The 26,859-nt window shown below is 38.0% G+C and overlaps 1 protein-coding gene across 3 annotated transcripts in view; it reads right to left on the reverse strand.

The window, feature by feature from the left end:
* Positions 1-26,859, reverse strand: part of ptprga (protein tyrosine phosphatase receptor type Ga) — a 281,085-nt gene that overhangs the window by 73,273 nt on the left and 180,953 nt on the right. For all 3 annotated transcript variants that reach the window (XM_039656230.2, XM_089125112.1, XM_039656229.2), the window contains exon 4: positions 26,091-26,239. In XM_039656230.2, coding sequence (XP_039512164.2) covers positions 26,091-26,239 — 149 coding nt within the window. The remainder of the gene's footprint in view (positions 1-26,090; positions 26,240-26,859) is intronic.

Below are 26,859 nucleotides of genomic sequence, written 5' to 3' on the forward strand. Positions count from 1 at the left end.
GTAGTAATCACAACATTTTTTCTTTTGTCAAATCAACTTAAATAATTTATTTAGTTCAGATAACATAATATTTTGAGTTTCTGATGATTAAATCATTCTCCTTCATTGTATTAACTCACTTTTTCCAGTTCAATGAATTTAAAATTTTAAGGCAACCAGGTTACTTACTTTTTTAAGTTAAACCATCAATATTTTTTTTTAGTTTTTAGACTCTGTCAAGATCAGATTTCTACATGAACTAATACATTTTAAAATGTTCAGTTCATAGTTCATACTTCACAATTTTGAACTAAATGGGTGATATGCACGTTAATTATTCACACAATGCAATACATGTAATGTATCTTGACGTACAATCAAATAAAACATTCACTGTAAAAAAAATATTGTTGGTTTAACTTAAAAAAGTAAGTAACCCGGGTTGCCTTAAAATCTTAAGTTGATTGAACTGGAAAAAGTGAGTTAATACAATGAAGGAGATTAATTTAATCATCAGAAACTCAAAATAATAAGTTATCTCAACTAAATAAAGTTGATTTGACAAAAGAAAATATGTTGTGATAACAAATCTTGAAATTTTTTTTTTTTTTTTTTACAGTGTTTGCTTTATAATTAAATCCAAAAAATGATTAATGTATTACATGGCGAAAGCAGATTTTGGTGAAATTCCTCAACAGTTCAAACAAAAACATCAACACTGAATCTCCACAAAACATCAGCAGCATTACATACACATCCCACAATGCAATGCTCTTAAAATCGAGCAGAAATCCCTGCTGTACGTCTTCCACATCGGCTGGTTTCTCCGTCAGCATTGTGGATATTATTCGCCTCTGTAATCCTCACACACGGCCCGCTTTGATCTAATTCAGTGGCAACACCTCCAGCTTCAGATCGCAGCGATGATGGAGAACGCCGGAGCCTACGGGCCTGAGCTCAACGCCTTCATCCACAGGCAGTGATTAATGACAGGAATAACGGCCCGATTTCAGAATGAACGCAAACAGCAGAGGCAGAAGCAGATTAACAACACAGGGTCGTGAGTCTCTGAACCCCTCGCGCTCTGAAGTCTGTTTGTATTCAAGAAGAGGAGAGCTGACGGACAGAGAACCACCAACACCGGATCAAACCAAACACAGTCAGACCAATGACACTGAAAGAAAGGTTCTGTTAAAATTGTTTTTTAATTTGACTATAATAACCCTGATTATAAGAAAAAACGATATTTTAAGTGTACTGTAGTAGGTCATTCAGGTATTCCATGCATATGGTGTTTGCACACTGTACTCAGTGCTCTGGTAAAGTCTATGAAAGCTAATATTCATGAGTCATGAGGATCATGAGTGTGTGTGCATGTGTGTGTGTAGGAGGTTGATAGACTATGCTAAACACTAAACCACCAGCGGCTTCATTACAGAAATGTCAATAATTTATTCTGATTCATGAAAGTGAGAAAATTATAGCAGTAGAGAGAGAGGTGAACCTCGTGTCGGGTCACCTTTATAACACAACACACACACACACACACACACATGCAAATACATGCAAACGCACAAAGACACTAAAGGGCATCGTTCAATCAAAATGCAATGGAGCAGAATTTATAATAATGGAGTATCGTGCTTAAGCCTAATAAAATAGATGAATAAATACAATAAAAGCGCAATATGATGGATAACCCATCAGTTAAACTGCTCTATACAATCATTAGTAGAGCTAACTAAAGGTTTAAACGATAAAAAAGGTGAAATGAAAAAAGAAAATCCCTTATATTTACACCGACCTGAGCCATGGCTAGATATTGGCGGGTCAGAAACCGACCGGTCCACTTTCAGCATCATCGGTGACAGAAGCATTGTTTCCAAAAAATGTCTTTAAAGAGTTTTTGCTTTTGTTTTGAAGCAAAAACGTGACAATAATGTGTACTGAACAGTTTTAATGAGGAAAAGAAGTGTACAATCCAATTAAGCATTACAAATGACATTAACAAATTAAAAATGATAGAGCAGTACAAAACTATTGGTTTAAAATGTTTAAGTGTCTTTAGAAACAACATTATTCTATCCTAATACAGTATATCCAAATATATTTAAATAGTTTGTGAGCGTAGGGAAACTCACTAATCTTGTACTACATACTTTTATCCAATCAAATGCTCTTGAATGTGAACGCCAGCTACTGCTACGCACATTATATTCTTCTGATTAGTTGGTTACACCAATCCGAAAGTTACGCTTCATAGCTGTGCCATTAAAAATGAGATGAGACCTTCAATATATCCCACCCACACTTCCTGTTTCAATGGAGAAAAAGTGCTTGTATGCAAACAACCTGGAGCAAAGAGCAAGAATATCGACATTTCTGTGTAAACATAAACATACATCGGCTTTTACCTCTGACAGCCCAAGGAAGCCGAAGCAGATGTGTAAAGGGCATTAGCTCTCTCTCTCTCTGTGTGTGTGTGTGTGTGTGTGTGTGTGAGAGGAAGAGAGAGAGAGAGTGTGTGTCTACTCTGAGATCATTAACACACAGGTCACTCACAGGTATCCGTGTCTTGTATGTACTTAAAGTGTGTGTCTGTGTGTGTTTGAGCGGATCTCAGCAGAGTTTCATTAGCACACAGGTCACACACACACACACACAACCTGTGAAATCCTCAGCTCTGGTTACACACATCACACTTACATTCACTCAATGTGCAAACACACATAAGACAGGACTATGAACACGCTAATGTACAGCAAATATAAAAGATGAGCGTCAGTAAAATCAAGAGGCTGAGAGGACCGATTTAAGCAAACACTCCTCCGATCGCAATTGTTTATCAGTATTTCTTTACATCACATCTGTTTATGTTTCATGTGAAATAAATGGTGTTTTCAGGAATAGTGCAAATACAGCCTGATGATTTCCAGACAATTCATGTTCATTAATTACAGCTCAACATTATAAACAAAGCAAAACCCTACGCCAGAAGATTAATGACAGGATTAACAATTTAGCCTAAATTAAGTTGTTGTTCAGAAGGTACTACTTGATAAACTTCTATAAATAATTGAAAAAAATACTTGTTTGATACTTTTCTTACAATAACTTTCAAAACATGATAGTATGGAGGCGTATTGCATTCACTTGAAGCAAAAATATCTACTCTGTTTTTCTGAATTAACAAGTTAATTATCTCAGAATTAGGAGATAAGTTTTCATGGAAAAAAGTTTTTGTTCTGTTTTTCTGAATTAACAAGTTAATTTTTCATGGACATTTTTTTTTGCTCTGTTTTTCTGAATTAAAAAAATTTACATGAAAAATTAACTCCTTAATTCAGAAAAACAGAGCAAAATTGTTTTTTTTCTCATGAAAAATTAACTCGTTATTTCAGAAAAACAGAGCAAATTTTTTTTCTCATGAAAAATTAACTCATTAATTCAGAAAAACAGAGCAAAAAATTGTTTTCTCATGAAAAATTAATTCATTAATTCAGAAAAACAGAGCAAAAAATTTTTTTCTCATGAAAAATTAACTCATTAATTCAGAAAAACAGAGCAAAAACCTTTTTTCTCATTAAAAATAAACTCATTAATTTCAGAAAAACTGAGCAAAAATAATAATAATAATAATTCCATTAAAAATTAACTTGTTAATTCAGAAAAACGGAGCAAAAAAAATTTCACGAAAAATTAACTCGTTAATTCAGAAAAAATAAGCAAAAAAAAAAAAAACATTAAAAATTAACTTGTTAATTCAGAAAAATGGAGCTAAAAAAATTTCCACGAAAAATTAACTCGTTAATTCAGAAAAACAGAGTAGATATTTTTTCTTCAAGTGAATGCAATACGCCTCCGTATGATATAATATTTGAGCTTGAGAATTCTAAAAATTGGTGTAAAAATCATAAAAATGGAGTGACGATTTACATTTTTGGAAACAGTTGAGAAGGTCAAGTCCATCAAGACCACTAATGTTTGCAAATTGGTGGGTTAGTGTGTGTTTTCATCTCATGTAAGAGTGTTAACTGTTGAATCATCTGCAGTTATCCCAAAACATTTCCTGTCAAATATTAAAATGACATAAAGTAAATGTTTTTTGTCTAGGTGTCTGAGTTTTGAACAGAGCGGTGCTTCGCTCTTTAACGGGTGTTTCAGACACATGTCTCTAACATGGAAGAAAGCTGGAAAAATCAGGTCTGTGAGGCACAATCTAAGGTGTACGGGCGGATGTAGCCCAGACGCGTAGGCCTTGGGCCGCTAACACAAAGGTAAGAGGTGGAATTGGACAGCTACTGTAATCACAATCCCGCTTTATAACGATTGTGCCGTTTAGCAAGACACTTAACCAGAGGCAGCTCCAGGGGGACCATCCCTGAAATGAGTTACTGTAAGACACTTTGAATGATCCATCGCCGCTAATGGCGACTCGCACAGAGATGCTTTGAAGAACGATATGATTGGGAATTCACTGACTAAGATCAAAATTGGTTCCCCTGCTCTACAGAGAGACGGACCTTGATCTACAATCAGCTTTCTTCCTCCACCTTGTCATCCTGTTCGCTTTGTTCTACGGAGCAGATCAGCGCTTCAGTTTGAGTCACATAACCGGTCCTGAAGTCCCGATTGGGAAACTCGCTCACCCTTCTAGAGATTGCGGAGACGTTATTTAAATGACCTCCTAGATAACTGTGGTCACTTGTAGGTCAAATGGCATTTCCCTCATTGATTGGGAAGTTCTTGAACAGAAAAACTTGCTGATCATTGTATAGCTACACGACTTTATAAACAAGAAAAATGGCTGCAAGGTGAATCAAACCTCGAAGTTGTCCTTGTAACACTCTGAGAGGTTTGCGCAGCATCAACATTCACAAAGCCAAAAGAGCCCGAGGAAAACAAATGGACTGATGTAGGATCTTCTCCTGAGGAGAGACTGTAATTCTCCGAAGGGGGAAAACAGGCGTCAGCGCCTCGGGGAGGCCCAACTCGGCTTCTTATGTTCCTTTGTTTCTGAAAAACATGCTGAGAACCGAGCCGTCAATGGACAACCCTTAACAAGCCGATCTGCAGTTGAATGCTGAAGCCCTGCTGTTCTTCGCTGCGGGACTTTCTTCAAATCTCCCAAAATGACTACGACTTCCCCTCTCTCCGAACCACATGAGGCCCTTGTTGCTCACGTTCGTGCTCGGGTCAAGGTCGACGTCGAGGACTGACGGCGGATGGGCTCCTGTCCTGCAGAAAAACATCCACGGATCCGCAGAACTTCAAAGTTGGAGGAGGAAATGTTCTCTGAGCGGCTCATTATAAACCAATCAGGAGCGTCTCGCTTCGGCTTGGGTCGGAGATTGCCAGGGTTTCTCTCTCTTTGTCTTCCTGGGCAAACATATTGACCTGCCTCTCAATTCAAACTGGAGCCAATTAGCCACGGCCGCTGAATTCATTTAGCTTTTGTTTTTCTAAAAGACTAAATCTGTGTCCCCGGTGTTTGTTTGCAGCTCAGACGTCCATCAAGGTCAATCAGGGGCTTGAATTAGACATAATAAATGAATTGCAGAAATAATAAATAACCCAGAGAATTCCCTGTCATTAGGAGCTCTAAACATTCCCTGAATTGGACATTGTGTTTGCACAAAGGCGACTGGCTCAAGTTTCAAATGAAATATTGACAAACTGGCGCTTCCTCTTTGGGACTGGGGCCACATTACCATGCACACGTCTATCCAACACGTCCTGGACGAGTGAACACGCTCCGGTCTATTTGTCTCTCACGGACATCAACTCCCGCACTTTCTCGGATGTTAATTATGTCAAGATTGAGACATTTTATAAACCAAAGGACATATTTTCAACCATAATGCTCACCTGAAATAGCCTAACACAGTCTCATCCTAAGAACTGACGTCTTGGGACGTCTTTTGACCATACGTCAACATCCGCCGTTTTAGGGTACCCTTACATGACGATCCCGGGCCGTCATACAACTGACGCTTTACCTTTAACGTGGGTTAGGTGACGGGGTAGGTTTAGGTCTGGGGTAGGGTTCGGATCTGATAACGTCATCTAACCGACGTTTAAGGGTACCCTAAAAAGGCGGATGTTGACGTATGGTCAAAAGACGTCCCAAGACGTCATATATTTGACGAGACTGCGCTGATCTATACAGCAAAACCAGTACACTCTAAAAAAGGCTGGGTTGTTTCAACCCAAATTTGGGTCAAATATGGACAAACCCAAATGTTGGGTTAAAAATGCAATTTGAAAATTTACAGTTGAAAGTGAAAGTTGAAGTTGGGTTAAAATGTGAAATTACTGTACATTTTTAACCCAACATTTGGGTTAAAAAACCCAGCATTGGTTAGAGTGTATAGTCCAATGAGTCAAATAATTTTAGTGACACGAAACCATACACTCTAAAAAATGCTGGGTTGTTTTAACCCAATTTTGGGTCAAATATGGACAAACCCAGCTGTTGGGTTAAATTTATAAATTGCATTTTTTTTAATCCAACAATTTGGTTTGTCCATATTTGACCCAAAATTGGGTTAAAACAGCCCAGGATTTTTTAGAGTGTACAGCGTTCCCATCTAATCCTACCAATCCCAAACAACTGACGAGTATGAACCATTCCCTTTATTGGTGAATCAAAACGCCACTCCCTTCTTAGTGGATACAGCACAAGTACAAGCCCAAAGTATGCTAATATACACATTTTCAACTATACATTTTATAAATTTGTAACATCCGCCTTTTTAGGGTACACTTAAACGTCGGTTAGATGATGTTATCGGATCCTAACCCTACACTCTAAAAAATGCTGGGTTGTTTTAACCCAACTTTGGGTCAAATATGGACTAACCCAGCCATTGGGTTAAATTTTTTTTACATTACATTTTGAACCCAACATTTCAAGTTTGTCCATATTTGACCCAAAATTGGGTTAAAACAACCCAGCATTTTTTAGAGTGTACCCCAGACCTAAACCTACCCCGTCACCTAACCAACGTTAAAGGTAAAGCGTCAGTTGTATGACGGCCCGGGATCGTCATGTAAGGGTACCCTAAAAAGGCGGATGTTGACGTCCCAAGACATCAGTTATATGACGTCTTGGGATGAGACTGCGCTGAATAGCCAATCAGACGCCTCGGCCAATTTGCCATGGAATCAAGGTCATGAACGGTTCCTTCGTTTGTTTTGTTGGATGTTCAGAGAAACGAGAGCACACCTATCTTTATCTTTCTCATCACATATTTAATAGTAGAAAGCATTACATTAAGAATGCAAGTCTAATGCATATGTAACTAATCATATCAGCTGGCAGATGACAAGTTAATGGATCATCATGATAAATATTCCATATGCTCTTGCGGTGGCACGGTTATACACACACGGGCTGATCCATTCCCCTTAGTGCTGAATTTGAGTGACGGGACACATATATTGATTTCGGCACTTTATCCCTTTAAAACAACGGCCGTCACTGTGAGAAAGCAAAGGAGATAAACGAGCGCTGCAGTCCGCGGGGAGCCGAGCCTAAAGATTTCCCATCAGTCCTTGCTCTCGCTGACCGCTCCAACATTATTCCTTCTTCACACTATCTGTTCACTCTCACGAAAAGAGATCAAAAAAGTGCCTGACGCTCTTTTATGAACAAATATTCAGGGTTTAACCAAGAAAACGTTTGCCAAACTATTCATTCTCTCCACTTTTTGCACCTCCGTTAACGACGAATAGTGCTCTGACCATGATTTTAGCAACAAACATTAGATAAAAATTACATTAAATATAAGAAAAAGAATAAAGAAATGGGTAGCTGTACAAAATAATTACATAAATAATGTACAATGTTTACAATATGCACACCAAATTTAGGTCAAATGTGGACAAACCCAAATGTTGGGTTAAAAATGCCTTTTTAACATCTGAGTTTGTCCATATTTGACCCAAATATGGGTTAAAACAAACAACCAAGCATTTTTTAGAGTGGCAGGTTTTTGAAACCAACCATTTGTTAATTTCCTGCTGTTAGACGTGTCTTTCTTGAGCAAAACATTATTTTCCATACCACGGTGTTGTCTGATCCTCAGTTTTAGCATTGTTTAAGGTTTGTCGCGGCACGCTCTTTGAACCAAAACTATCTTTTCTGAATCAGAAACAATCTGGCCGCCCACAGACGCTCTGAACCGCTCTTGTAGAGTTTATTGTCAACTTCAGGATGGGAGAGGGCAGGGAGCAAGCAGACAGCTCTAATACCTGTAATATAAATGGTAATAGTGCCAAGCTTCCTCTGAATCCCAAAGAGTTTTCCTCAGACGAGGCCTGTTATTCCTCTCCGGGCTTTGTCTCTAAAGAATGCACTCTGCACACCACACTTTGCCAAATTGAATTTATCCCGTATTGACATCACTCCAGGTCTCACAGTTGATGGTGCGCACACACACACACATCAGACTGACATTCACAAGGACAGAAAAGAAGGAAAACCCTATTGCTTTATAAAGCAGGACCCACTATGCAGTGTGTGTGAAATGAGAATAAACCAAACCAAAAGAGTGTGTGTGGATATAGATCCGTGTATAATTGACACAACTAGCAAAACTAGTAACAAACATCATCACACAAAAAAGCAGGGCAAAAAGGCTTTTTAAAATTTGGGGCATTACCAGATGTGATGAAAGCTAATATTTACACTCACAATGTTGTATCAGCATCAGACACATCATATACGGCCTTTGTGTTTCAACTTAAGATTTAAATCACGGTTACACTCTTGTTTTAACCCAATTTTGGGTCAAATATGGACAAACCCAGCCATTGGGTTAAAAATGTCATTTAAAAATGTATCCCAATGGCTGGGTTTGTCCGTATTTGACCCAAAATTGGGTTAAAACAACCCAGCATTTTAGTTAAAGCTTCATAATTGTATAAACCTCATACATGAAACACAAGCAGATCAGAAGTCTGTGTATATACACTTTAAAAATGCTGGGTTGTCTGGGGAAGGGTTCGGATCCGATAACGTCATCTAACCGACGTTTAAGGGTACCCTAAAAAGGCGGATGTTGACGTATGGTCACAAGACGTCCCAAGACGTCAGTTATATGACGTCTTGAGATGAGACTGCGCTGATCTATACAGCAAAAAAAAAAGAAAAAAAAAGGCTGGGTTGTTTCAACCCAAATTTGGGTCAAATATGGACAAACCCAAATGTTGGGTTAAAAATGCAATTTGAAAATTTACAGTTGAAAGTGAAAGCTGAAGTTGGGTTAAAATTTGAAATTACTGTACATTTTTAACCCAACATTTGGGTTAAAAACCCCAGCATTGGTTAGAGTGTATAGTTCAACTAATACCCAATAGACAATTTTGGGTCAAATATGGACAAACCCAAATGTTGGGTTCAAAAATTTACAGTTGAAAGTGAAAGTTGAAGTTGGGTTAAAATTTTAAATTAGATCTTTAACCCAACATTTGGGTTTGTCCATATCTGACCCAAGTTTTGGGTTGAAACAACCCAGCATTTTTAGAGTATATGCCAGAATGGGTAACATAAAAAAAAACTAAAACAGGGCCAGAAGTATCAGGGTTGCAGCTGTCAATCAGCAGGGGCTAACTTTCACAAATATTATATTGTAAAAATCGTTTTGTAATCCTGTTACCAAAAAAAAAAAGGTCATACATTACAGGGTTGCAAATTTAATATATGTCATTCAGATTAAAAATCACTAATCTTATAATCCCAAACGTTAGAGAAAACAATATTTGTTTGATCATTTTGGATGGTTTATGTATGTATTTTACCATTCTGTAGCAAAGATTGATTGGTAAGTAGTTTTGCTGCAGTAGACTCACACACACACACACACACACTGGCTGTTTGAGCAGTCATTTCTTGATCACTATTCTTCATCAAAAGCGCAAGTCTCTCATACTGCAGTTAAGCACCACCCCATCTGAAAGAGCGTCAGAGAGTGATCTAGTGTACAGATAATATAGTATGAGTTCACAGATACATGAAGTGCTTTGACCTTCTAATGAACTGTTCTTCAACTCTCCGTACAGAGCTTTTCAACCATGATCAAGGCCACACGGCGTCGCAGAGAGAGAGAGAGAGAGAAATGGATACAAATTTTCCTCCTTCTTCCCGGAAAATGAAAGAGTAACAGAGACGCCGTGAGATCTGTAAAAGTGTCATGTGCCTTTTATTTCCCATTTCACGGGTATTACATCTTTTCATAAAATACAGGAAACACTGTTTTTGAGCAAAGAAAGGCAGGAGGGGACGGGATCTACGGCAAAATTATCAAAAGACGGTATCTAGCAAAGCAAAGAACTGGGACAACATCTATTTGCCCTCCAGGTTTCACATGGCTTTTAAAGAATGGATGCGTTTTTCAGTGTCAGAGGGAAATATAACATTATGTCAGGAACTGGATGTGGCCCTTTTCTTGGAAGGGCAATAAAAATACAAAAGATTGAAAAAATGGCATGTTGTGTTATCTAAAAAGGTTTTAAAGATGCTGTTCAGTGACAGAGATGGAAAGAGTACTGCGGGAAATAACTCATTTATGGCATGGATCCAGCTTTGTGGAGTTGCGGGAAAAATGGAATATATACAAAACTCCATGTCAGAAAATAGATATGAAGAGTTCAGATGCAAAAGCCTCTAAGTGCCATTTGAAATTTTCTTCTAGAATGATCATTTTTATCAAGCTTGTATATTTAAGTTCAGTGATTTCACTTAAATGCCAATGATAATTACCTATTAATTGTTATTTAAGTGAAATTATATACAAGTTTGATAAAAATCATCATTAAAGAAGAAAATTTCAAATGGCATTTAGAGGCTTTTGCATCTGAACTCTTCATATATGGTTTGTGTTGAGGTTTCAGTGCTAATTTGTTTTTAAGTCATTACTTTGGGCCTTGTGTGAACGAACAACATGGGGAATTTATGACATGCCATTAAAGTGCATTAACATTGTTGAAGTGGAAAATCGTTTTCCACTCGAATATTGCTTACAGTGTGTGTGTGTGTGTGTGTGTGTGTGTGTGTGTTATCTCACCCTGGCTAAACAAGGAAGAGCCTTGCAGGCCAGCGAAACTATTTGTATGGATGTGTGTATATTGTTATTCATATGATTTAGTAGATCCCACACACACTGCAATACTCCAACAGTTTTACTGTCCCTAAATATGCATCCTCTCTCATCGGGTCTCTGACGTCAAACGCGGCCCTGAACCGAGAACACACCAAGAGCCTGTTTGAAGACACAATTAACACGGTCCCTAAAGAACAGCGACAGGAAGTAATGGTACGCCCCGACCCTGTTTCTTGTTGGGTACATTTTATCCGTTTATTTGCATTTGTCAAAAATAGCATAAGCCGATCTGACCCAGTGTTTTCCACTTTGAAAAAACAAAAACAACAATTACACAAAATAAATCAATTTCCTGAAGAGACTTGATCGCTTTATTTGATGAACGGATTGAATTTATGCTTTTAATAACATACAAACTAATCAGCGTATATAAACAGAAGCCCAACTGAACCCTCACGAGAATTAACCTGATTGGTTCTTGCTGAAGCTCAAACGTGATGCGTAACACAAGAATGAACCTGATTGGTTCTCATGCCAGAGCTTCCTTTTATCACAACTGTTGTGTGCATTGATTTAAACGTTTATAAAAGCTTAAATGAATTCTGTTCATCATAAAAAGTGGTCGAGTTTATTCAGAAAATTTGAATTAAACCGCTCAATTCATATGGATTAGCTTTTACCATCTCTTTATAAACTTATTGAAGCGTCAAAGTGGTAGTTGCGTAGCTGTCAATGGAGGGACAGAAATGTCTCAGATTTCATTAAAAATAACGTTCATTTGAGTTACGAATATGAACAAAAAATTCTACGGTTTGAAGCAACATGAGGGTGAGTATATCCCTATTTGAACTTTAATTACCACTAATTAAAACACAATTGTTTTGTTTAGTGGTAATTTAACTACAATTTGGCATATAAACATGGAGTTAGTGAGTGAATCAGATAATTCATTAATAATTCTGACAGATTTAGGTAATTACACATGAATCTCTCAGTCTTCTTGACCAATTCACTAAAAGAACCTGCTGGTAAGAGTCATTTGTTCCTGTTTTGGAGGACTGAACACACTGCTGTGCAACCAGCAAAAACAACATGCTTTCTATTATTTCTGTAGTTGTTTGTATCCCTTCATGAAACTCAGTTTGTCAATTCAGGATTTCGAGAAGATTCCAGCCACCAGCTGCAGATTCAGTGCGATCCCATCCAATGCTCATCAATAACTGCGAACGCAAGCGATAACTCTGATTACTCGTGCTGTAGCATTACCTGACTTCTGCAAACACAACACTCTCAGAAAAAAAGGTACAAAAGCTGTCACTGGGGCTGTACCTTTTCAAAAGGTAAACTTTTGTCCATTTTATGTGCTAATATGTACATTTTAAGTGTTAATACGTACATTTTAGGTGCTAATATGCACATTTTAAGTGCTAGTATGTACATTTTAAGTGTTAATACATACATTTTATGTGCTAATATGTACATTTTAAGTGTTAATACGTACATTTTATGTGCTAATATGTACATTTTAAGTGCTAATTTGTATATTTTAAGTGTTAATACGAACATTTTAGGTGCTAATATGCACATTTTAAGTGCTAATATGTACATTTTAAGTGTTAATACGTACATTTCATGTGCTAATATGTACATTTTAAGTGCTAATTTGTACATTTTTAGTGTTAATACGTAAATTTTTGGTGCTAATATGTACATTTTATGTGCTAATATGTACATTTTAAGTGCTAATATGTACATTTTAGGTGCTAATATGTGCATTTTAAGAGTTGATATGTACATTTTAAGTGTTAATATGTACATTTTAGGTGCTAATATGTACATTTTAGGTGCTAATATGTACATTTAAGGTGTTAAAATGTACATTTTAAGTTCTAATATGCACATTTTAAGTGCTAATATGTACATTTTAAGTGTTAATATGTACATTTTATGTGCTAATATGTACATTTCAAGTGCTAATTTGTACATTTTTAGTGTTAATACGTAAATTTTAGGTGCTAATATGTACATTTTATGTGCTAATATGTACATTTTAAGTGCTAATATGTACATTTTAGGTGCTAATATGTGCATTTTAAGTGTTAATATGTACATTTTAGGTGCTAATATGTACATTTTAGGTGTTAATATGTACATTTTAAGTGCTAATATGCACATTTTAAGTGTTAATATGTACATTTTAAGTGCTATTATGTACATTTTAGGTGCTAATATGTACATTTTAAGTGTTAATATGTACATTTTAGGTGCTAATATGTACATTTTAAGTGTTAATATGCACATTTTAAGTGTTAATATGTAAATTTTAGGTGCTAATATGTCGATTTTGGGTGCTAATATGTAAATTTTTAAGTAAATATGTACATTTTAGGTGCTAATATGTATCACTAAGGTACCAATATGCAGGCTTTGGGTACAAAAGTGTACGTTTTGAAAAGGTACAGCCACAGTGACAGCTTTTGTACCTTTTTTTCTGAGAGTGAAGATCCGGCCATCAGCCCAGCAGAATGCATGATACACAAACGTGGCCACCTCGTCATTCCAACGCAAAGCAGCGTGTTGTAAAATATTTACGAATTAATACAAAATCCGAGATGACACGTTGCCTGTTGGGATGCGGTGCTCCATTATGTGTGTGTTTCCCCAGCGCCGCAGCTGGTATTTAGACATTAGGAGGTGTCAGCAACATAACCATGATTTCTCCACAGAAGACACACAGATGCTGCTTTCTAAAGGTTAGCGGGCCACTCTTACGTTATGTGTTATCTCAGCTAAAATGTCTTGTTGTAATTTAGTTTGTTAGACTTTTTACTTTCGGACTATTCATTAAAACCTAAGTTCCCGTGTCTGCATATTCTGTGTGGGCACTGATAAGGCTTTAGACAGTTAGCAGTAAGTGTTTGGTTATTGCAACCCCACAAAGAGAGCGGGGGAAAAGTCCGATAGCTGCTTTGTCAGGTCAATTTTCAATAAAAAATAGGAAATGAATAGAAACGCTGACAGTAACAGTAGACATGCCCGTACCTGATGCTCGTTCCCATTGTTTGTGTGCACGCGCCGTGGTCGCGCTTTCTCTTTTCGGCTATCTTTGCATCAGGTAATATTTTGCAATGCGCTTTCTATTGCACCGACTGCAAAGGCTGATGGGAAATAAAATTCAATTCATCAATGCCACATCTTATCTCTGATACCCACAGCGGTGTGTGTTGGCTTCTGTGCCCCCCATCACATGTGTTAATTTACTTTGTGCTTCTCTTATCGGCGCGGGAGGACAAAGGCCTCGGTGAGAGGCTTTCTCGCTCCGGCATAGCAGGCGTTCTGCGCGTTTATCATCGAGCCGGCTGGACAGAGGGTTCGCCAGTGATTAAATGGAATGCTGACCACCTAAGCGCCATATCCCACAATCCAACAGCTTACCTGACCTCCCTCCCCTCTGGAGTTTTAAATTCGGGCTGCGTCGACGATAAGAGAAACACAGACGACAACCTCAAATTTCATCACCGCTCTCGGCGCCGCAGACTCCATCACTCCAGACAGTCACGTACAGGCCCGACCGAGTTATTTTCGGACGCATTTCAGAAAACGAAGATTTTGACATAATTTACTCACCCGAATGTTATTCTTTCACAGAACACAAAATAAGACGTTTTGCAGAATGTTTAAGCTACTCTTTTCTATTCTATGAAAATGAATCTAATCTCAAATCTCTTTCCTGCTTAAGTTTATTAATATGTCATAACGCCAGATTTTATCTGTTTGGTAACTGAATACAACCGCCATTTTTGCATATGAGCCAGGGTTATTTCAGCAGTCACTCCTACGAGCCACTTTGGCAGGTTTAATTTTATATATAACATATAAACTGTAGTCTTTTATAAAGGAAACTGAAATACAAAAAAACACAAGTGCAATGTAGTGTTGTCAAAAATATACATTTTTTGATATCGATGCTGAAATATCTGAAAGGCTTCTAAAACTTATTTTCTGCAGAGCTTTTTTCCACTCGCTCGTCTCTCCCAAAGTGAGTTACACACAAACCCACCTCAATATTGTTGGTGTTACAGGGCTTGAATTTAGCCGTTCAATGGCGCATATTGCGTAAAAATTGCTCATATCCAAAGTTTTCACACATAAAGCTGCTTCTAAGTACAAAAAAACTTTAACTTTACAAAAAAACTTTTGCTGATAATTTACTCACCCCTGTGTCATCCAAGATGTCCACGTCTTTCTTTCTTCAGTGGAAAAGAAATTAAGGTTTTTGATGAAAACATTCCAGGATTTTCTCCATATAATGGACTTCAATGGGGTCCAAACGGTTCAAGGTCCAAAAGAGAGTTTCAGTGCAAACTGTTCAAAGGGCTTTAAACGATTCCAGACGATGAATAAGGGTCTTATCAAGCGAAACGATCGCTCATTTAATAAATAAATAACAAAGTTTAAGTTTTTGCATGATGATTTGCGCGTTCGTGACTCTCCTGTTCATCAAAATCAACAAATCTTTTCCAAAGTCAACTCATTCATTTCGTTCGTTGAATGAACCAAATGACACGATTAAAGATTCGTTCATGTTGATGAACAGGAGAGTCACAAACGCGCATCACAGAACAGAGCAAGGCGAGCATTTGAGCTTATAAAACTTAATCTTTGTTATTTATTTATTAAATGAGCGATCGTTTCGCTTGATAAGACCCTTTTTCATCATCTAAAATCGTTTAAAGCCCTTTGAACAGTTTGCACTGAAACTGTCTTTTGGACCTTGAACCGTTTGGACCCCATTGAAGTCCATTATATGGAGAAAATCCTGGAATGTTTTCATCAAAAACCTCAATTTCTTTTCCACTGAAGAAAGAAAGACATGGACATCTTGGATGACACGGGGGCGAGTAAATTATCAGCTAAAGTTTTTTTAAAAGTGAACTACTCCTTTAAATACAATGGCGAGTATTCATGTAAACAGTCCATAAGTGAACGTAAATAGTTGAGAAAGAAATTGCTTGTGTAACAGTATAATGAATCAGTGCATCAGCAGCCTAATAAACCTGCTGCCAAATTATGAGAAAATCCATGGTATCGATGTCAAAATAGTGCCCAAAGAAAATGCTGAACTTTGGAAAACCACTATCCACAGCGGCTACTGAGCGACAGAGTCAAGGTCAAGCCCTGGTTATTACAGATACTGGAGCTGTAGTTTCAGTTCAATAAAATTTCAGCCCATACAACAAATCTAGGGTACAGTCTGACTTTGGAAGACTTGGAATATGGCTTACACGTTCGTTCTGGAGCTTGGCCAGCATTCATTTTCATTGGATGGAAAAGTGCAGCAACATCTGCTTTTGAGTGAGACATGAGTGATTCAATAATGTCCAGTGTTATCTTTAAGAAAAGCTTAATCAAAATAATCCAAAATATTAAACAAACATGCAATGTCTAGGGAGTGTGTCAATCAAAATACATTTATATCACTGTGAGCGTTTGACTCATCACACTCCAATCTCCTCGAGCCCGCTTGAACATTATTTATTTGTGTAATTTAAATGTTATAATAGCATTTGTTCAGAACAGTGACGGCGACCTCTGAGTGACTGTCATCTCGGATTTCGACACACTGAAAAAGACACGGGTTAAAGATTAATAGACGAAATGCGTGAGGAGTCGATTTTTGTGGCGCCTGACTTATTCATGAGGAAATAAAGGGCCTTTAGCCACGCTGGAGCGTGAGCAAGTGTGTGTGATCTCAGACAGCAATATAAGTGTTATCAGGATAAATGCTGCATGGAGGCTGATGCCCGCCTGATTGAAGATCCTACGCCTCTCCGAATGTGACTGGCATACTAAACACAGATTTACAGTTAAAACAGCCGGCCTGAACGCAGCAGGGCTGCACTTAATCATGCCATTCAGCGCTCTTATTAGAGAACAATTACTAAATGGCAGGCCTTGTAAATCATAAATCATTCATCAAGATGACTCTGAGAAAATGAGTGCCGCATTTCGCAGAGAAACGCCGACGGCTTCCCTCATGAGTATTCATGGGAGCGCAGGTAAAGCTGTTGCTGCCTTCATCTGTCAGGAAAAACACAACCAGACCCGAGACACCACAGCAGCAAGGGCTCCTGGGAAACGTGCGAGCGTGAATCACGGAGAAGTCCGACATCTGGATCCTGGTTTTGGAGGTGGAGTTAGAAATGTCAAGTTAGCCACTATTTTAGACGTTAAAGGAGTAGTTCATTTTTCAAAAAACAAGATGTCAAGATGTCCATGTCTTTCTTTCTTCAGTGGAAAAGAAATGAAGGTTTTTGATGAAAACATTCCAGGATTTTCTCCATATAATGGACTTCAATGGGGACCAAACGGTTCAAGGTCCAAAAGACAGTTTCAGTGCAAACTGTTCAAAGGGCTTTAAACGACACCAGACGATGAATAAGGGTCTTATCAAGCGAAACGATCGCTCATTTAATAAATAAATAACAAATTTTAAGTTTTATAAGCACAAATGCTCGCCTTGCTCTGTTCTGTGATGCGCGTTCGTGACTCTCCTGTTCGAACTCGATCATCAAAATGAGTCAATTGGTTCATTTCGTTCATTGAATGAACCAAATGACTCTGAAAAAGATTCGTTCATTTTATGATTTTCGTTCACTCGTAAATTATCAGCACAAGTTTTTTTTAAAAGTGAACTACTCCTTTAATACTTTAGAAATCCCTCTCATATACCGATTTGATTCTCAGTTATTATCAATTATTATTGATGCTCATTTATTATTAATGGTTCATCTTATTGTTAATATTGTTTTTCTGCTTAATATTATATATATACGTATATATACTGTATATACTGTATATATGTATAAACATACCCCAAAAATTTGAATGGTGTATGATGGTTTCCATAAAATATTAAGCAGCAAAAACTTTTTCAAAATGTAACAAAATAAGAAATATTTTCAAATAATCATATTAGATTGATTTGACTCTGAAGACTGGAGAAATTATGCTGAAAATATTCAAATAGAAAGGTTATTTAAAATTGGAACAATTTTTACAAACGTCACGCAATCTAATGTTCCTTGATCTCACTTCCTGTCCCGAGTTGTTGACTTGTCTCTTGTCGTCGATGTGGTACATGAACCTCATCAGCTTGGCTCATGAATAATAATCAGGTGATGTAACATTCCCCCAGTAGCCACGAGTGATTCGGGGAAGTGGACGCGAGCCGTTTCCGACTTCATCGCTCCGTGGTTCGGCTGACTGCTGATGCAACCGGCTGGCAGATGTTCTGCTCGGTCTAAAAGTCTTAAAGCAGACGCATGTCATGTCGATTACCTAAGTGCCGGGTGAGATTTGGGATCCTTCCACCAAGGTTGGCACCTCTGACTTTAATATTTTCTGACATCCAGACACTTTCAGGGAAGAAAAATCATAGTAATAAGAAAATCCCTTTAAAAAATGGCTTCTGGTTGATGTGCGGGTGCTGGGGTTTATTAACGTGACCATCTGCACGTCCACCAGGAGGCGCTAGACTAGACAAACTCAACCGGCGTTCCTTTGGTCCATTGCCTTCGGTGTGTGTAGAAGTGTCATTTGACAGACATCTGTCACAGCTCATCTCTTACACACCCCGTCAACTCTCTCTCTCTCTCTCTCCGGCCTCCTCAGGCTGTTTAGCATGTGTGAGTGAGCAAACCGCTTCAGGAGGAATAGAAAGACATGAAGGGTGAATTTCTGTCTTTATCAAAGTCTACTTCAGCGCTTGCTAACCTTGTTCCTGTAGGTCCCCCATCTGAGATGTCTCCTTTATCCGACACAACCAGTTTAGAGTACTACACTCTAATCAATGCTGCTGGGTTGTTTCAACCCAAATTTGGGTCAAATATGGACAAACCCAAATGTTGGGTTAAAAATGCAATTAAAAAATGTACAGTTGAAATTGAAAGTTGAAATGCCTTTTTTAACCAAAATTTGGGTTTGTCCATATTTGACCCAAATTTGGGTTCAAACAACCCAGTATTGTTTAGAGTGTAATGAACACTTGAGAACCAGGATTAAGACATCCAGTTATGTAAAAAACAACATATATTCATACAGATTTTTCGGTTGGCTGTCTGAACCACTAGTCAACTTGTGATTGATATCGCCAAAAGATGGAGCTTCTTGGAGAGTTTACCATGATGACAGTGTACAAGCCCATTAAAGCACAGCAAAATCTGCTTCTGAAAGTGTGCCAACCCATGTGATAATGGCTGATCAGGTGTGTTTGATTAGGGGGACAATCCTCCAGGACCGGTTTGGGCTTAATTCATATTCTAGCATCAAAGAAATATCAACAAAAAATAGAAAAGCTAAATAAATGAACAAAAATCGAACCATATGCACAAAATTTAGAATATCACATAAGACATTAGAAGATAAAGAACCGTTTCCATCCAGTAAATCAAAGAGAGTGAAATCATCACTTCCTGATAAACTGGCACTAAATATCACTAAGAAAAGTAGGAGAGGCCACTGTATATAGCCCGATAACTTTGCTAAATGACCACTTTGACGGCAGACTTTACTCAGAACAAGCAAAACAACACTTCAGACCGTGTGTAACGAGATCGGTTCGCGCCGTCCCATCATGCAGTCACGTGACTTTTTGATGATAATTGGTAAATGTTTGCGTCATAGATTATATGCATGTTTCCTTATCGGATAGAATGCATCTGTCTCAATTGAATGCATACGTTTTATTTTTGTTTTTTTAAAGAATTTATGCGTTCCCATCCAGCGATATCCCAAAATGCACATAAAAATAAGTGGATGGATGTCTAGTTGAAAATAACATATCAAAACCACCTGAAGTCCGCTCGCTCGCTTCACATACTTATCATCAGAGGCACAGAAGTGATCTAAGAAGGGAATAGTATAAACCATCAGCTTAGCTCATGAATATTGATTGGGTGGCTAATTAATATTCATGAGCCCCAAAGGCTGTTAGATGGACACAAACTGCGTGTACATTGACGAAACTGGTTGGCAGATGCTTCCGAACACAGTCATGTTACTTGACCGGCTACTTGTTGCCTTAAAATGATTATTTCCCCAAAAGTTGAGTACTTCTAATCAGATGGGCTAGATGAACGCGGATCCGAGTAAAGACCGATGTGTTCCTTTCCTAAATCTCTCAAGTTTGTGTTTTCGGCTCAACAAAACACAAGAGAAAGGCCTTTTGTGGGCGGCGTGAAGCCCCTGGATTAGCATGCATCTGGAGGGTCCGCTTGACGGAGAGTGAAGGATGGAGAGCGCTCTCCCCGGTGATAATGACAGTGATCTGGCAGCTCTCGGATTGAAGTCGAGGGCCACCGGGTGCCGTGCCGTCGGTCAGGATCTGAACAGCCCTCCACAGGGCCGGCGTTTAATTACCTCAGCCGACTCTCCAGCTAAAACTAAAGTAATTGCCACACTTGAAAAAACAAAAACATAAAAAAAAACTTGTTGTGTTAACAGGGCCGGGCGACCAATGAGGAACGCTTGCTGGAGGACTGATCTGTATGCAGAGCGCTGGCACTGTGTGACGATCTAATATTACTCTGTGCAGATATGAGACCAACAAACAAATAAACAACTTCCACATTTGTCTGGCTCACACTGACTGATCCAAACCGTCAATATAAACAAAAGCCGCTTTTAGCATCCTAACTGTACAGCCACGTTGGCCAATCAGAAGCCTAACAGAAAGTTATTACAGTTTCCGGTGATGACGTCGCAAGGCAAAACCCCCGGATTTACTGTCTACGCGACGACGCTAACCGCCGTTTCTGAAGATCCGTTCAGTGTTTCGGTGTCCTGATACTGCGTTTCCATGGGGACGAACGGCCAAACGCGCAAAAGTCACGGTTATAAAAATACTCGTGATCGTTCACGAGTCCGACATCCAGCCACGCAAGAAAACATGAAGGGAATAATACGCTGATGTCATTTGCTGCTCAAGAAACATTTCTGATTATTATTAATGTAAAAAAAAAGAGATTTATCTGAAATAAAAAGCGTATGTAACGTTATAAATGTTTTGATTAATTGAATGTGTCCTTGCTGAATAAAAGTAGGCTATTACTTTCATTTCTTTCAAATGCAGTGTAGGACTAATGCCACTTACTTATCTATTTCAGATAAATGCTATTATTTTAAATATGTTTAACGTAAAAATTTTTTTGTATGACCTTAAAATTCGTTTTAGAATAAAATTGTATGTAAATAGGTCAAGCAAAACACATGTTTTTATGCCGGAGAACCTTTTAAACACATACGAACCTGAAATGACGTGATACGGGACAAATATTTTGAGTGTCCCTCATTATTTTCCAGGAAAGAACCACGATCGTCCCGTATTTGTCTTTTCTGAAGTCGTGCTAATTTGTTCCCTCGTTTGAATTGTTCAATCGTGGCCACAACTGAACTAAACTGAGGGAATTAGATCAACATATTATTAATTTGTGGCCATGTTATCTTGATTTTCACCAACATGTCTCATAAAAATGCCTGCCTTCATGTGCGAGTCATTAATATAAATCATTCAATCGCACAAAAAAATAGATATTGTGAATTAAGAATTTGTTCCCATGCCTTATGAATCTGTGGGCATGCTTTATTAATTAGTTGCATTGTATTAATTAAAAAGTGTCTATGTTGTACTCTGTTGAACTATTTTTTGGCCAAGATATCTTGCTCCCTCCACTTCATAGCTTTACCTATTGATTCTAAAGCATATCTATCTATCTAACTATCTATCTATCTATCTATCTATCTATCTATCTATCTATCTATCTATCTATCTATCTATCTATCTATCTATCTATCTATCTATCTATCTATCTATCTATCTATCTATCCATCTATCTATCTATCTATCTATCTATCTATCTATCTATCTATATTCATTTAAACTGTGCATAATAATAATTGATAAACAAAAAAATTGTACATGTTTGATCTATAATGGGTAGCATTCTTACATAAATAATATCTAAATCATATAAAAATATTATTCTAAATAAGCATTACTAAAAGCCAGAAGATTTTGTCTTTAAAAATCATTTGCTGCGGTGACCTTTAATTTGGAGTCGAAACAAGTGGAGTGACTTTATCGCCTCACTCAGACATGTGACACTATGCTCACAGCTGATTGGTCCAAGTTCATGGGGCCTAAACCCCAGCAGGGTATCATATCATGGTATATCAATTTAATACCTTTTAAGACTCCTTATCAGTACAAAATAATTCAGAAGGGTGGGAATGAAGCACAATATAATTAACCGAATGATGTAAGCCTTATTAGAAAAAGAAACCACAATTAGACCAATAAACAAAATAATTGACTAAATGTATTGAAGCTCTCTGAGCCGAAGGGACAATGAGTTCACAAAGTAAAAGACGTATTTGTGACAATAAGTCTTATAACTGTCTGCAAACCACAGCTCTTGTGTGGGACACTTCTCATGACAGCACCTGATGTCAGTAAAACAATGTTCGATCTGTAATTATTATTTGAAAAAATAAAATACTATTTGAATTTGACTACGTTGCTTTGCTGGAAGTAAACGCTGTGAATCCGTGATAAATCCCAATCCTTACTCACAGTTCTAATTAAAAACACTGGGTGGCGCTGTGGAGCATGTTGATTGTATTTGAACACATAATGTCGTCGCCAGCCTCGTGAAGTTTGGAATTACGTGAAAACTGAACTGAAACATAACCCGACTAGCCACCTAAACCAGCTTGATGGTACAGGCCCCAGATCAGTTCAAAAGGAAGGAAACACCACTATTGCGTTTGGAAACGTGCAGCAGTCATTCTGGTTTCATTTAGTTACAAACTATGAAGTGACTTTAATCATTCAAATCCAGCATATTAAGAGTTGAGATTTGTGGTTTGAAAAAATCTCCCTCAAAGAGAATAAAAAAAAACACAATAGCAACCAAAACAACAGCAACAACTTCAGTGGTTCTGATTAGTGTAATTAATTCAGTTTAATGAGCCCTCTTCTCTCAGTCTACAGCCTCGTGACAACATCATGTCACGACCACTTTATAAGGAAACCGCTCGTGTTTAATGCATGTTTTTGTGAATGGCTGTAATGCACAGGTGATGCTGTGTGTCTGAGAGAAGAAAACACGTGACGTCACGCCAGGAGAACCACACAGCTCCACTGCGGATGGCCTTAATTAGCTCTCTGACTCGAATCTGTTTCGTTAATGAGCGTGTTTTTTGGCTGATGAAGACTAATTCATAACAGGCCACACTTCACTTCAACTCGGTCTTGTGGGTAACCTTAACGCTAGTGTTTCTCTTCTGCTTCTTACGTCTGTCTCTTTGTCTTTTCTTTATTCAGCAGAGTGAAAAGAGCAGCCTCATCTACATTCTCTGAGCTCCAGGCTCAACTCACATCCACTACGACACACTAAAAGTGACAGACCAAACGAGTCAAACAGACATCACAGGAACCTAAACACAGATCGCTCGAGTGAGACTCACTGAAAACAGCTCTATTTGGCTCTGAAGCTACACGATTATCCTTTCTTGAAGGAAACACTTGCAAAGACTGTGCTTGCAAATGCAAATTTATAAAATGGATAGTTGAAAATGTGTATATTAGCATACTTTGGGCTTGTACTTGTGCTGTATCCACTAAGAAGGGAGTGGCGTTTTGATTCACCAATAAAGGGAAAGGTTCATACTCGTCAGTTGTTTGGGATTGGTAGGATTAGATGGGAACGCTGTACACTCTAAAAATGCTGGGCTGTTTTAACCCAATTTTGGGTCAAATATGGACAAACCAAATTGTTGGATTAAAAAAAAATGCAATTTATAAATTTAACCCAACAGCTGGGTTTGACCCAAAATTGGGTTAAAATAAACCAGCATTTTTTAGAGTGTATGGTTTCGCGTCACTAAAATAATTGGACTCATTGGGTATAAGTTGGACTATACACTCTAACCAATGCTGGGTTTTTTTAACCCAAATTTGGGTCAAATATGGACAAACACAAATGTTGGGTTAAAAATGTACACTAACCCAACTTCAACTTTCAACTGTAATTTTTTTAATTGCATTTTTAACCCAACATTTGGGTTTGTCCATATTTGACCCAAATTTGGGTTGAAACAACCCAGCCTTTTTTAAAATGTACTGGTTGTGCTGTATAGATTCACTAATAAGCATTGGCTCATCATAAGGGTCGTTCCATCAAGAATCTGTTAGACTATGTGGTTTGTGCTGTTTTGATTTATTAAAAATGAAAACAATATCTACACAGCTGGTATGGACGTGCCAATGTGATTTACACTGTGATGACATCATCACACCCAGCCACATCAAACTGCCAACACGAGGGACGCTAATCCCGGCCGACGAACACATATATTACTCTCTTAATTAGGTTGGGTGGGAGGGCAATAAAATTACGACCACCAAATCAAACAATATTAATTGCACTTAAGGTCGAAAGACATGCAAAACTCTGATCACTTGCATATTTGAGGCTGGGTGATAAAATCGGTCTCGAGTGTGCATGAGAAATGCCAGGCGGCCATAATGATGATTCAGAACTGCAAACAGACCCAAGACAGAGAGAGAGAGAGAGCTCGTCTCCATAATGCTCTGTTCAATCGATACAGGAACGCCCTTTACACACTTCTATACCAGACGGACAAACATTCCTCCTCTCGTCTTCAGGCTTTTCCAGATTAAGCTCATTTTACACTGTGGGTCAATGACCTGATGCTCTTCTTTTCTGCTCATTTATTTAAAATGCAGTACACTGACTGATGTGAATATACTGTAACTCTTCTATGATGAACATGTTTTTAATTTCTGAATTAAAATTCATGTTGAGAGCATAAAGTCAAAAGTCCTAAAAGTCTAAACTGCTTCAGCTTTTGTCTGCTAAATCAAAGTCACAAGGCCAATATGAAGAAACAGAAAAGGACCTCAGCAGAAACTTAAGAGTACATCAGTACATCAGTCAAGATCAATGCAGAAATTATCTTAAAATATCAGATCGTTTGACCGTTCTCATGTAAAGGGGTGTGCATAAGACTGACATGACACCTTCATAATCACGACATGACATTTATTAATGTTTATGACAACTGTCATTAAGTGTCATTCGCTCAGTTATGACATTTTGAGTGCAAATATGACATTGTTTGAGATGTCTTGACATAAACCAATACATCATAACCTGTCAGTGTCGTTGTCATGACATTACTAAGACAACACAAGCTGTCATAAACATGACACAGCAGATTAATGATCAAACTTAAGAAACCACCTAGCTTTATTGGTTTCATTATCATGTTTATGGCTGTCATGAAGACATTATAACTCTTTAATGACAAACTCAATTAGTACCACTGTAGTTGAGGACACGAATATATTCATGACACAGTAATAATGCCTCATGACAGCCAATGACAAAGCCAACCACATGACTGTTTAACTTCATTTAATGTCAAGATTTCATGACAAAGACATCTTAAACAATGTCATATTTGCATTCAAAATGTCATTATTGAGCAAAAGTTATCATAAACATGCATAAACCCTACTTCATATTCAATATGTCATGTCATGGTTACGAAGATGGTCATGCCAGTCTTATGCACACCCCTTCAAGTAAAGTGCTACCAAGTCAAGCTTATAATGTCATGTGGTGCGACTCCCCCAAAAAGTTACCTTTATATATTTATTGCAATGCACCATTTTAATCTAGACTTTTCTTCTTTCTTTAATCATGGCCACAAAGGCCAAATCCCCTACGCATCACAAACCTGGGGCGGTCTGAAACTGATAGCATTCTTCAAACATTGCTTGAGCGCTCTTAAGACAGAGTCCCAAGTAAGAGTGTAATTTAAAAAAGAGTTGGCAAAATAAAGCTGGCGTTGTGAGTTGGTGGAGCCGGTCTGTTTAGATATGGAGCAGACGTGGGAGAGAGATTAGCGGAGGCTCACCTCCACAGGGAATCTCCTGCCGTTGATGCTGTGCTCCGAGCCGTCCGACCCGTTGCTCTGGCCCCAGTGGAACTCCACCTTCTCCGCTTTGAAGCGGCCCGGCAGCCCGGCTCCTCGCACAAAGTAATCGTCCTTCAGGAAGATGGCCACTGTGAGGTGCAGAGAAAAGGAGAGAGGGCTGAATAGGGAGAAAGGAGAAATAAAGACCACTTTCTTGGCATGTACATTAAACACATTCATTGACTGAAAACTTCCTTTCAGTATTTATGATTATTCCTTCAGCTTCCTTAGGGACAAGGGCTGAATATTACCCACAATTCCTTTCTGCTGTTGCCCTCAGAAGGCCAGGTCTCAAATGAATGAGTAATTTGGCAGAGAGAAGTATGGAAGCTTGTTTCCACCAATGAATAAAAAAAATAAAAAAATAATTGCGCTAAAATAATCTCGCAATTCTGACTTTATATCTCACAATTCTGACTTTATATCTCACAATTCTGACTTTATATCTCGCAATTCTGACTTTATATCTCGCAATTCTGACTTTATATCTCGCAATTCTGACTTTATATCTCACAATTCTGACTTTATATCTCACAATTCTGACTTTATATATCACAATTCTGACTTTATATCTCGCAATTCTGACTTTATATCTCACAATTCTGACTTTATATCTCGCAATTCTGACTTTATATCTCACAATTCTGACTTTATATCTCGCAATTCTGACTTTATATCTCGCAATTCTGACTTTATATCTCGCAATTCT

The sequence above is a fragment of the Pimephales promelas genome, chromosome 21 (assembly GCF_988280905.1).
Source record: "Pimephales promelas chromosome 21, fPimPro1.hap1.1, whole genome shotgun sequence".
NCBI lineage: Eukaryota > Metazoa > Chordata > Actinopteri > Cypriniformes > Leuciscidae > Pimephales > Pimephales promelas.